The sequence below is a fragment of the Eucalyptus grandis genome, chromosome 4 (assembly GCF_016545825.1).
Source record: "Eucalyptus grandis isolate ANBG69807.140 chromosome 4, ASM1654582v1, whole genome shotgun sequence".
In the NCBI taxonomy this organism is placed as follows: Eukaryota; Viridiplantae; Streptophyta; class Magnoliopsida; order Myrtales; family Myrtaceae; genus Eucalyptus; species Eucalyptus grandis.
The window spans coordinates 12,352,329-12,365,438 of record NC_052615.1 but is presented as its reverse complement, the minus strand read 5'-3'; the positions used below and the strand labels follow the sequence as shown (position 1 = coordinate 12,365,438).

Below are 13,110 nucleotides of genomic sequence, written 5' to 3'. Positions count from 1 at the left end.
CTAAATAGGAGCTTAGAGTATTCTTATTTTTTCAAATAAGGATTTAAAATGGATTTTATTTCAAATAAAAGTTTGAAGCAGCTATATTAATCTCAAAAAATGGCCTAAAGTAATTATGGTTATTTCAAATAAGGACACAGTCTTGCCGGCTCATCAATTGGCAAAAAATTTCAGCCGATCAAGAATATTTTCATCCAAATGCAATTTAAATTTAAATTGAATTAGATTAAAAATTTAAAAAGAATTAAAGAAAAAAAGAAGCAAAAATAGAGGCAGGTGATTGTTTCAAATAAAGGCCTAATCCTCCTAGCTCCCTCTCACTTATGGCCATCGCCCTATCGTTGATGGGGTGATGGCTTATAAAGCACCAATACTTTTGGGGAGCTTTCATGTGCATTTGTATCGTGTTAGATATTTCAATACGTATTCGACACTCTCCAATATTATTTGATGTTTTCCGACATTCTATCAATACGTGTCAGAAAATTTAATACTCGGTCAATTCTCCTGACACTTTCCAACACGTGAGTTGGGAATTCCAATATGAGAGTTTAGAATTTTGACACGTGATTCCAATAGGCATAAAATCAATTTAAAATTTTTTAATAAATGATGAGTCAAAATGTAAATATGTAGAAAATAAAAAATAATAAAAATAATAAAAATAATAAAAAGTTTTTTGACTTTCATTTTCATGCTCTTTCATCTTTCACTTTTTCATTTCTCTTCCAACACTCTTCTGACAAGCAAGTAACTTTTTCTTTTCTCTTCCAAATTTTATAGATTATTAGAGTTGAGTTAAATTTGTTAAATTGAAATAATGAATGAAATTAATAAATGATAGATTATTAATATCTTTAATGTAAAATCATTATAGCCTATTATTATTTATTTGTGAATTTAAATCAAATAGTTTGATTAAAATAATGATAAAATGATAATTTATCTTGTATATATATAAATATATATTTAACATATAACGTATTCCAACGTGTCAAAATTCTTTATTTTTTGAAGTCTTGTCGGTATATCGTGTCGTGTCATGTCACATATCATGCGTCGATATCGGTGTTATTGGTATTCTAAATAGTATTAATATTGACACGCGACATAGGACATGACACGATATAGCAATACGTCATTTTTTAGAAAATAAAGAAAATGCGACACTTTGGGGCATGTTACATATTAAATGTATATTTTTATATATACATGATAAATTATCATTTTTAATCAAATTAATTTGTGACAAATTCATAAATAAATAAATAAATAAAAAGCTTAGATTAAATTATAGTAAAAACATCAATCCACCATTTATTAATATCATTCATTGTTTCAATTTGATAAATTTTATTCCATTCCAATAATCCATAAAGCTTAGAGAAAAAATAAGCAATTCACATTATGAACTTATGTGTCAAACGTATTGAAAGAAAAGAGATAAAAATTAGTGGATAAATTGTGTATTGTGTTGTAAGAGTTAGAAGAGGAGAAAACTAGATTTTTCTTATTTTTATTATTTTTATTATTTTTTTATTTTTCCACCTATATATATATTTTTGAATTCTCATTTATTGAAAATTTTTAAAATTGATCTTACGTATCGAAAGCTCATATGTCAAAATTTTGACTCGAGTATCGAAAAAGTTGACAAAGTATCGAATATTTCGACGTGTTGATCGAATATCGGATAATGTTTGAGAGCATCGGACACGTGTTGCTTTCGAACACGTGTCGGAGTGTACAATATAATATGAAGGCTTCCTAAAAGTGTTGATGCTTCCTAGATGCTACTTAGGTGATTGCGATGGTTGCTGCCTAGATGGTGATGGCCACTGCCAGGGCAAGGGCTTTTTTTTTTTTTTTTTGTAAATTTAAATTTATGTTGTATTTAGACAAAAACATTTTTAATCGCCCAACATTTTTGGCTAACGAGCTAGTAAGGCTAATAATCATGAATGATCATTTCAGGCTTTTCTTTAAAATTAATATAATTATTTTAGATTCTTATTTAAAATAAAAATTAAATTTAAGTTATTATTTGAGAAAAAAAAAATTCCAATCCCGAACGCACACATGCCCCAGTGCCAGAATATATTCCAAGCCCAGCTCCTCCTCCTGCTTCCCTCTGCAACGCTCGAGAATCTCTGCAATAAAGGAGCAAACTTTCTAGGGTTTTTCTGCTCCTCCCCCTCTCTCTCTTCCGGTGCTCCGGCGAAATCTCCGCCCGCGATCGATGGGGGGTTCGGTGAAGGAAGTCCGGTCGAAGCAGGAGCTCGACGCCGCCGTCGCGGCCGGAGCTCCGGCGGCCCTCCACTTCTGGGCGTCGTGGTGCGACGCGTCCAAGCACATGGACAAAGTCTTCTCCCAACTCGCCATCGACTTCCCCCTCGCCAATTTCCTCCGGGTTCGTACCGGTCACCTCTCTCCCGCCGGAATGATTGCCGTTTTGCTTTGATACGACGTGCTTCGCATCGCTAATGATGGATGAAAAATGTGACTTTTGTACGGCTGTGCCTGTGTGTATCGATCGTATGGTTGAATGTGGTGGACTTAGTTGAGTGTCTATGTGGTTGTTGTGAGTGCATAGCGTACGTGTTCTTGGGATTGATTCGCGGAATTCTGTTGAAACAGCCCGAAAAATCATTGCTTTATCGGACTGATTAGATCAGGAGTGTTGGTGGGTTGTTGAACCTTGAGTAGGTTCCGTGAATTCTCGCGGCAGTTCTGTTGAGTTATCCCGAGATTCTGATGATGGATCATGATGTGAGTTGAGCCTGAAAGGAATGTGGTAAAAATAAAAGCTTGGGCTCATCGGTTGAAGATAACTGGTGTTTTCTTTGCTATACTGATGCTGCTTTAGATAGATTTTCAGATGCAAATGAGGCCGTATGCTCTTGCTTTGGTGTGATTTAAAATGTCTCTTGTTGTGGATTGTTTCATTGGAGGTCATCTCTAAATTATTCTGCAGGTTGAGGCTGAAGAGCAACCTGAAATATCTGAGGCTTATGCAGTGTCTGCTGTGCCCTACTTTGTGTTTTTCAAGGTGAATCTTCTTTCTTTCTTTTGTTTGATGATAAGAGTTTTGTATCTGCTACTGTTTGAATAGTTATCTGTCTTTCTAATAGAAGATTTTGTACATTTTAAGGATCCTTTGATGTTCATTTATATGAGGATTTTGTACATTTTAATCATTTTTTATTTTTCATTTATATTCCTTCAAAAGGGTTGCAATTGCTTCTGGTGTATTTACATTAAAATAAGTGGTGGTACTTTTCATTCTCATACCTTTATATTCATAAGTCATTTTTTGCATATTCCTGTGTCTACATAGTTGATGTTTTAGCCGATGCCTGGGATTTCTATAAAATTTATCCTGTACTTCTAAAGATGTACGAAACAACGACCATATGCTTTCACTGTCATTTCAAAAATATTCTCAGGAACGAGATGTTTTTTTTATGAAGAGCACATACGAGGCTGATATTTATTACACCAAGAGGATTCTTTTATTTGTTGATTTGGGTTTTCTTTAATAGTGTGAGGAAATATACGAGAAGACACAAAGTACAGACCAAAATCTTCAATATGCACTGTTGGAGTAATATTAATGCCATTTTCAAGTTAAAACCTCTCAAATGCTCTTTCTCACACCGAGAGCTATTGAGGACTGACTTCCTTTTTGTTCTCAACAATTTGCTTATAGATTAATAGGTTCTTGTAACAGGCTTTCTTGATTCTGAAATAATCCGGTAAAAAGCCCACACCATGTAAGAATCAATTTAAACCATGATTATTGCATCTATTTACATTTATGACAGTACCTGTGGTTGAGGGAATTTGTCTTGGTACAAGCATTCCCAGAATATCAAGCAAAAAAAGTGGTTTCTTTGTCTGATTAGCTAGAAATGGTTTAATTTAGAAGCATCTATAGGACAGTGTGGAATAATATATTTGATATTTGTGTCACTATTGTCTGCATAATATTGCTAACCTCATTTAGTGCTGGCCTCTTCTATTTAAATGAGACTTAGGTTGACATTTGTTGTCACTGTAATACGTAAATACAAGGCTGTCTGTCTTCCATTTTCCATGTTATTGAACAAGCTTGGAGCTTTTATTGGAAAATGGGTTATGGTGTCAAGAAGATGTTGCAATTGGGTTCTTTCAGCAGTTTCAAAGAGAAAGAGGTAAAAAAAAAAAGGAAGGGGGGAGATGTATGCCTATCAACTATATGAAAAGGGAAGTTTGACATTGGATCAGAACCCCTTTTTTTATGTGAAAGTAACTTAACATTATGTAAAGCTAAGGAGGGGAGGGGAAGTGAGAGAGGTGTTGAAAATTTTTTAAATTTTCACCCACAAAATTTCAAATTATGCCCCATTTTACACGCTCATCTCTCATTTTCCTTCCCTCCTCATCTTAACATAAGGTTAGAGTTCAGTCATTTCTTTGTTTGTTGATATTAACTTTCCTGTTTCAAGTTGCAGTCCAGTTTTTCTTGGAAAATCATTATTTATGCATCAAGGTGAAATCCTTGCGGTGGGATGTAGGGCATTTTGGGGAGACGCATAAAGAAATTCCATGCCCACATACAACTAGATTTTTCGCTGCCCTCTTAAGCCAACTTTTTACAAATTGTAAAGGAGATGGAGTTCTCCATATCCTTTTGATGAAATTTATTAGAGTGTACAGCTGGAGATAATGGGTGTTTTAGTCATTTTCTCCTGTTAGAATTTCGAAGGGGAAAAAGAAATCTCCTGATGATTCCATCCAAGGATAATGAACCGAGACAAGTTGGCAATAAAGGGAAGAATAAAAAAGGAAAAGGTGGAAATCTACCAACTGGCTGCAAGTCCTTTGAGAGATGGCGTAGCGGCAAAATATCTTGTAGCAAAATGTTGAACTGGTAAAAAGTGCAAACTGTTCCATTGACCGGTAAGGAGTCGGTATATTATGTGTGAAGGACACCTTTTTCTCGTAAGAAGCGGATGTCATGATACTATAACATGTGGTGGCTTCCTTTGATTTTGTGCAAGGTAACTAGATGGATTAGACAGAAATAAGGCAATTTTGCCATATGCTTTATTTTATTTTATTTTTGTATGGAATGGCTGGATTTTCTGGGTTCTATTGCTTTTAATTTGCAAAATTCTAGTTAGAATGGTTGTCATGTGGCCAATCAAGGTTTAAAGCAGAGTCTGGAATATTGTCCTGGAAGTTATGGAAGTGCACTTGAAGTCATAACTGTCTGTGGTCAAGTTGTTAGAAATAATTTGAGGCCTCAGAGAAAGTTATAGGTTGTGGGAAATGTGGGCTTTCAGTAGGAAAGTGATCTTGAATATACATATTCAAATGCTTTTGCATGGACTTTTGAAGGCCTGTGCCTAATGGCTTTAGTTTTTATCTTTTGAAATTTGTGGCATATTTTGGATACTGTCATGGTTAATGAGATGATATAACACATCCAGAAAACAATCTGGCAGCCTCCTATTTGTGAACTTTATCTCAGTAAACCTCAATATGCTTCTAAACAGTGCATTTTACGTCTAATTGAGTTCTTTTAAATTTTTTTCAGGATGGTAAAGTCGTTGACACATTGGAAGGTGCAAATCCATCTAGTCTGGCTAACAAAGTAGCTAAAGTTGCAGGACCGATCAACCCTGGTGCACCTGCGGCTCCTGCCAGTCTTGGGATGGCTGCAGGGCCTGCAGTTCTTGAGACAGTGCAGGAGTTTGCAAGAGGAAATGGTTCTTCCCAAGTGCAGCAACAAGGGGCACTTGAAGTTAGACTGCAGCAGCTAATTAATTCTCAGCCAGTAATGCTATTCATGAAAGGAAGCCCTGAAGCCCCCAAGTGTGGATTCAGCCAAAATGTTGTAGATATTTTGAAGAAAGAAGGGATCAAGTTTGGAACGTTTGACATCTTATCTGATGCTGAGGTTCGTGAGGGATTGAAGAAGTTTTCAAATTGGCCAACTTTTCCCCAGCTCTACTCAAAGGAGAACTGCTTGGTGGATGTGAAATAGCAACTGCCATGCATAATAGTGGTGAACTGAAAGAAGTTCTCAAGGATCATGGGATCAGTATTGCCGCATCCGATGAGGCAACAAATGAAAAAACTGGAAGTGGTAAGGCTGGCATCACAGAATCAACTGGCTTGAGTTCAGCTCTTACGTCTCGGCTTGAAAGCCTCATAAATTCAGGTCCAGTCATGCTATTTATGAAGGGAAAACCTGATGAACCCAAGTGTGGTTTCAGCAGAAAGGTAGTTGAGATACTTAGACAAGAGAAAGTGGAGTTTGAGAGCTTTGACATTCTCTCTGACGATGAGGTCCGCCAAGGGCTCAAAGTTCATTCGAATTGGTCCAGCTATCCCCAGCTTTATATCAAGGGTGAGCTTATTGGAGGATCTGACATTGTATTGGAGATGCAGAAAAGTGGGCAACTTGAGAAGGTTTTACTCGAGAAAGGAATTGTTCAGAAAGAGAATCTCGAAGACCGTATTAGGAAGTTGATTAGTTCGTCACCTGTTATGCTTTTCATGAAGGGCAACCCTGATGCTCCACGGTGTGGATTTAGCTCCAAGGTCGTGAATGCTCTTAAGGAGGAGGGGGTTGCCTTCGGCTCCTTTGATATTCTAACTGACGAAGAAGTGAGGCAAGGTGTTAAAACCTTCTCCAACTGGCCTACCTACCCGCAACTTTACTACAAAGGTGAGCTAATAGGAGGTTGTGATATTGTAATGGATCTTAAAAATGGTGGAGAGCTAAAGGCCACCCTGTCTGAGTAGACAGTATCATTCCACAATCGAAGGCAGAGCTGGACAGCAACATCAGTTTCTTTTTGCGCATTCGTCATGTTTTGCTTGTTCCAGAGGTTTTTTATTTTTTCTTTTTAAATATACGTGTTATATCAACTCCTTCGCATTGACTGATTAGTTCTTAAATGCGATAGAGCAGTAAAGAGGTGGCTATCAATATCAATCTTAGGATGAGCAAAACTTCTTTCTTATAGTGTAAAGATGGTGAAAGTTGCAGAGTTCTCGTCGTGTTTTAAGAATTGTTGCTGCTTTGAGTGGTAGCCTTCTGTTGGTGAAGATGGGATGATTTCTACAATAATCTGTGGGTAATATGCCACTCCGTCATCTTGTCATATTGATCTTGCTGATGGCACATGGTTTGTCATTCGGACATCATCCCTATCGTTTGTCATTCGGACGTCATACCTCTTGCATTTGGGAAGAAAATTCACCTCTAATTTGATATGAACCATCTACAGTTTTTGTTATTTGAAAATTTAGAAAGTGCAGCGTTACTCTATTTGATAGAGATTTTTGGTGCACCACGAGCTAGGAACAAAATGAAATAGGAACTCGAAACAGAGGCAATAGAAGAGAGGATAATGGAATTCAGTGTGAGACTTAGACGCATTGAGCTTAAACTTTTTCTGCCCGATAAATTTTAACGGAGTCTACGCAAGAGAAAGCGATACTTCCTGAATCTCTTAACATGATTCAAATTCACTTCCGAAAATAATTCACCCAGCTTCAGGTATTTATCGTGAAGCGCTCCTTTGCTGCTCATTGTCGAGACATTCGTTTTTTCTTGCTTCGAGTCTAATGAACAAGCATTCACCGTCTCGCTAATATTCATGTTATGCTGGAAATCTATTCAGGCAAAGAAATGCCACATTTCTCGTGCAAATGAAACCCCTTCACCAAAGAGGGGGCCAAACTAAAACGGATTTCGGACATAGAATCGCTTTGCCAATTCCATTCTCAGACACCAAGATATGGAGGGGACATGAAAAACTAAAAGATTCTCAAGGCACCCCCAAAGAAAAATCCCACAACCTTTTACAGCGGCGCTTCGATGCATCAGACGATTTACTTGTTCTCTAGCATTAACCTGATTTTCTCCAATTTGCGAAAGAGCAATTTCATTCAGGCTTCTCTGTCGACTTGCTTGTGGTAAACAACGGCACTCGACTGATCTTCCACCAGCCAAGGTTTCACCCGAAAACCAGTGGAAAAAACAGTCTCTGGCTATTCGACCATTCCAAATAGCACTGTCTTGTGCTGTTAACATCTTTCACGTTAATGAGCTTTTTTCTTCTCCTTCTAGTTCAGCAGCTCTAGTTCTGTTTAGAACCCACCTACATCTTACTCTCTCTCGAACCAGCCTTTAACAGGGCATCATGGATTTCTCTGTTCACAGGAACGATGGATAAGAAGCCTGTAAAAGCTTCCACATCTGCTACACTACCATTGTCGCCAAGCCAATTTAGAATTGTTGCAACCAACTTAGGATCAGGCTTCCACCTTTTCTTCGTCACCGGAAGAGAGAGGGCCACCTTCATGCTCTTCACTGCCTTCTCCACATCACCGTTGTGCCAATATCCTGCAGCTACTCGTGCCCAACTGTCTGGAGTAGTCTCTTTTCCTTTCTCCTTCAAATTCTCAAGGAGCGTTTCGGCTTTCTCGTGCAACCCCTTTTCAGAATAAGCCGCTATGACAGTATCCGGTATTCCAAAATCATAACAATTCCCAGATGATTCCCACTCTGTCAGCACTTTCTCAGCTTCTTCAAGCTCACCAAGCTTCACCAGAGATTTTAGTATGTTAATATAATCCTTGTTTATGCACCTTTTGCAAGCATTTTTCTCTAGATCCCACAGCCTCAAAATTTCTGTCTTGTTTCCCAGACTAGTATGGAGTGATATCAATTGGTTATATCCAGTCCCATCTTTCCCAGTTAGTCTCTCTTCTGATCTCTTCAGGGCATCAAGCGCCTTCTTGGCCAGCCCTGCTTTTATGTAAAAATTTGCAGCAACGGCGTATGTATTCCAGTCCACAGCTATGTGAGGTTGGGTTTCCATCTCTCTAAGGAGTTCTTCCATTCCCTTTATGTCAGATCTCTCGCCATAGGAATTCATACAGATCCTGTAGCTAAAGTTATCTGGCAAAACTTTGTTCTCTTTCATCTCAGTTAACACATCAGGTACTTTATCATGCTGTCCAATTTTCGTGAACAAGCACATCATGTTGTTGTAAGTGAGAGCTGTCAAGTCAAAACCCTTCTCCCTCATTTTCTGGAGATGAGACAAGGACTTCTCCACCTGGTGCCGCCTTACATAACAACTAAGGAGAGCTCCATATGTCTTGTAAGTTTTATCATGGTCCATCAAGTTCTCAAAGTACTTTTCAGCTGAAACTAATCCATGGACCCTCCCTATTAAATCTAACTGCACAGCATGCTCCACAGGTGAAAAAACAAAAACACCGTTCTTTTGCGTCCATTCAGAGACCTGCAAAACATAACCACGGAAAATAAGATCGTATGCAGCAGAATCACTTGTCTCAAAATCAAATGTTTTGTATGTTACACCTTCACACAAAACCCCACCCATTTCCCAAATGAAAAACACAGATTCTGAAGGAAAAGAAAACGAAAGGGCCAAGCAGGACATGTCCTATATAAGTCATCAGCATTCCTGTGACCACAGAATCTGCACCCGATCGGACTTTCCCTTTTGAGGGTAGCAAGGGTGCGTTCGTTTTGCAAAAAATGAGTGAGTTAGAAAACATTTTCTGAAAAATGATTGCTTATATTATTTAGAAAAATTAGTTAACGGAAAATATTTTCATTATTGATGACAATCTATACCTAACTATTTACATGGGCGATGAAATAATTTTCCATTTATTTATTTTTTAAACAATATAAGCGATTTTTCAGAAAATATTTTCCGAATCACTTATTTTCCGCAAAACAAATGCATAAATTCATTTTTTACTTCTCAGGAAGCATTGTCTATGAGGTCAAAAAAAGAAGAAGCAGGACTTCATTCTGTTTCCCAATGGCTAGGCTACCCAAACACTCTGCATACCACTAATGTGATCCTTCTCTTTCCCTTTCTCTTGTTACAACAGTGTCACTTCATTCCACAATTGCAATCGCAAACCCAATCTCAGATCTCTACCCTAGTCACAACCCACTTTTTACATAAGCTCAAATTGGGAGCATAAGTTCACAGACCACCCGAATCAAATTAGAGACCAGCAAACACAGACAGCTCGAAAAATTCACCCTTCGAGCGAACCAAATGCCCCCAATTGGCCAAATTACAATCTCCCAAACACCCTGTCCCATATCAACACACAATTACTAAATCACAGACACGAAATATCCTATCCCACAATCCGAACGCGAGTCATCCCAACCAAAAAAAAGAAAAAAAAAAATCCAAACTTCTAAAGCACACACACAGCAATCCACACACTACTCAAAACAGCCCGCTTCGATCAGGACACCAACAAAAACCCAATCAACAGCTTCAAAAACGACGGACCTCGAGCGCGTGGGAGAACCGCTTGCGGCGGCGGAAGTCGCGGATGATGCGCTGGAGCTCGGCGAACCGGACCGTGTTGCCGCTCCGGAGCCAGCCGTCGAGCGCGGGGGCGACGCTCCGGCCGGGGTCCCCGAGCGGGCTGACCTCCGAGTAGAGGGTGGGCTTCCGGGTCCTGCTCTTGTAGTACCCTCTGCTGCACCGCCAGCCGGTCGCGGCGGCTCCGGGAAGACGGCTGCAGATTTGGGCGCGGATCAGAGACGACCAGCCGTTCATTGATATGGAGAGAGAGAGATGAAATGGGGTTTGAGCAGGGTTTAGAGCTCGCTCTCCATTAGCTAAAAAGGGCAAAGAGAATTGAGAAATGGACATAATACGGTTTTTCAATTTTAATATCTTCAATATGATACTCGAATTTTAACTTAACGTCTAATGTGATTCTTAAAATTTCAATTTGTTTGATTTGGTCCTTGGACTTTTAGTATAGAAATATGCAATGTTGTTCATAAACTTAGATTAATGAAATGACAATATTGAATGTTAAGTTGAAGAATATGTACTCAAAATTCAAGGATTACATTAAACAGAATCAAAGTTTATGAACCATATTATATATTAAGTTAACAATTTGGAGACCACATTGTTCATAAACCATTTGTTTTATTATCTCAAGGGATAACTGCTCATAACCTCTAAAAATGTTAGTACAGTACAGTCGCTAATAATGCTATCTATATTGTCATTATATATGTTTCTTGATTAGAATAGTCTCTAATGTTAGGTTAATAATGGTTAATAAAATAAAGAAGTTGCATGATTGATGAGGTTAAAAGAAATTTAGTAAGGATTATCTATGTTTGTTTGTTGCGCAAAAAATGAATGATTTGGATAAAATTTTCTTAAAGATAATCACTTAAAATAGTTAATTGATGGAAAAAAATTTCATTTATCAATAATAATTTATGTCTAAATAATTTCATAAATAATAAAAAAAAACTTCGTCTATTCATTTTTATATGTTATAAAGAGTTCTATGTGACCATTTAAACAAAATGTTAATTCCTACAAGATCTATAATAATAATAATAATAATAATAATAATAATAATAATAGTAGTAGTAGTAGTAGTGTGAATGATGAGATAATCTTTCATGACAAAACACCCCTTCTAGTCGAGCCTCTCAACTTGTCATTATACCTAAAAAAATCACAATCCCCATCTTGCCTCAAATTTTAGGAATTCGTTGATAGTTTGAATATATTTGTAGGCTAGACCTACTGATACATTTCCACACGTTTCAAAATTCAATCTTTTTGTCTTGTCTCTTTTGACTTAGGGCGCGCGCATGACAAAATTTTGGTTTTTCTATTTCTCTGTTTTTCTATTTCTCGGAATAGGTTTGGAATAAAAATCCGTTTGGTAACGCAATTTTCTATTTTCGGAACAGATTTCTATTCCGTAAATAGATTTTGAACATAAATCAGAAATTAAAATTTTTAACTTTTCTATTTTTGGAACAGGAATGAGAAATCAAAATTTTTCTCATCGTTCACTCTTATCAACGCTCGTCGCCACTTGCCGCCCGTGGGATGCCAGACGGCCGCTGTCGGTTGTCGACCGCCCGCCACCAACCCCGGCCACCGCACTCCGGCTGCTCGTCACCAACTGCCGGTCGCCGGATGTCGAATGCCCACCAGTCGTTGGTTGCTCATTGCTAATCATTGGATGCCAAAGGCTCACCACCAACCACCGGATGTTATTTGCCGGCGACCGTTCGCCGCCGCCACCGCTGCCGGATGTTGGCCTCTCGTGATCCGCCACCTGCCGCCGGACTCGTGCCATTGGCCACCTGCCACTAGCCTCTTGTCGCCGGACTCCGAATGTCGAACGTCAGACATCGAACTCAGAACGTTGGACACCGGTTGTTGGTCACCGAACTTTGGCCGTTCGCCGCTAGTCACCGAACTTGGCGTTGGATGCCAAACGTCGGACTTTGGCCGCCCGCCACCAGTCACCGAACGTCAATTGTTGTCGCTCTTAGAAATATAAATTTTATTTTGTTATCAAACGAATTTTTATTTCAGAAATAAATTTTGAATTGTTATCAAACACGTTTTTGTACTTAAAACTCGTCCATAAAATAGAAATTGAAAAATTAATTTTTGGCCAAAATTAATTTTTATTCCAAAATTTTATCATGTGTGCCCTTAGTCTCTCTCCCTTTTGGTCTTTCTCTCTCTCACTCATTCATTTAGGGCCTATTTGGTAATCATTTTGTTGTTGAAAACAATTTCTAATTGTAAATGATTTTTTTTAATTCTATTCCCCATATGAATTTATAAGCATTTGAAGGTACTTAATTAATAACTGCCCAAGATTTCTATTTTCATGATAGAATTTTGTTTGACACCGCCCTCAAAATTTCTAATCCAAATCATTTTCTTTTAATTTTTACATAATTTTATCATTATTTTTTATTTTTTTTCTTTTTTCTCTTCTTCTTCAAGCTTTGGTTGATCGTCGGTCTCTGAATTTCTAGTAACCACCTAGACGAGGGTCAACGACCTTGCCGAAGTGTTGTTAGTCCTTGGCAAGCCTTATCAATGGTTGGGCAAGCTCGACCTCACCAGATCAGCAAGGTCAACCTCGCTCACCCAAGGCTCAACTGAGCCTTGCTTGGCTAGCGAGGCTCGTCGGTAGCCAAGTGAGGCTCACCTAGCTAGGCAAGGCTCAACCTCGCCTAGGTCTAGCACGACC

At 38.3% G+C, this 13,110-nt stretch overlaps 2 protein-coding genes across 2 annotated transcripts; one reads left to right on the top strand and one right to left on the bottom strand.

The window, feature by feature from the left end:
- The first annotated feature begins 2,096 nt into the window (after positions 1-2,096).
- On the top strand, positions 2,097-7,103 carry LOC104441020 (monothiol glutaredoxin-S17). The gene is given in 4 exon segments (XM_010054018.3): positions 2,097-2,410; positions 2,975-3,049; positions 5,582-5,996; positions 5,999-7,103. Coding segments are annotated over 4 exon segments (1,458 nt in total). The 5' UTR covers positions 2,097-2,239; the 3' UTR covers positions 6,796-7,103.
- Positions 7,104-7,626: 523 nt separating this feature from the next.
- Positions 7,627-10,681, bottom strand: LOC104441019 (pentatricopeptide repeat-containing protein At4g21705, mitochondrial). Its single transcript, XM_010054017.3, has 2 exons — positions 10,356-10,681; positions 7,627-9,311 (listed from the first exon to the last, which is right to left on the bottom strand). Exons 1-2 carry the CDS (start codon positions 10,626-10,628, stop codon positions 8,160-8,162), a joined length of 1,425 nt encoding a protein of 474 aa, XP_010052319.2. The 5' UTR covers positions 10,629-10,681; the 3' UTR covers positions 7,627-8,159.
- Between the last annotated feature and the right edge of the window lie 2,429 nt (positions 10,682-13,110).

Coding starts and splice junctions, on each gene's coding strand:
- LOC104441019 (XM_010054017.3), bottom strand. CDS start 10,628: ATGAACGGCTGGTCGTCTCTGATCCGCGCCCAAATCTGCAGCCGTCTT. Junction 9,312..10,355: donor GGTTCTCCCACGCGCTCGAG/GTCCGTCGTTTT, acceptor TATGTTTTGCAG/GTCTCTGAATGGACGCAAAA.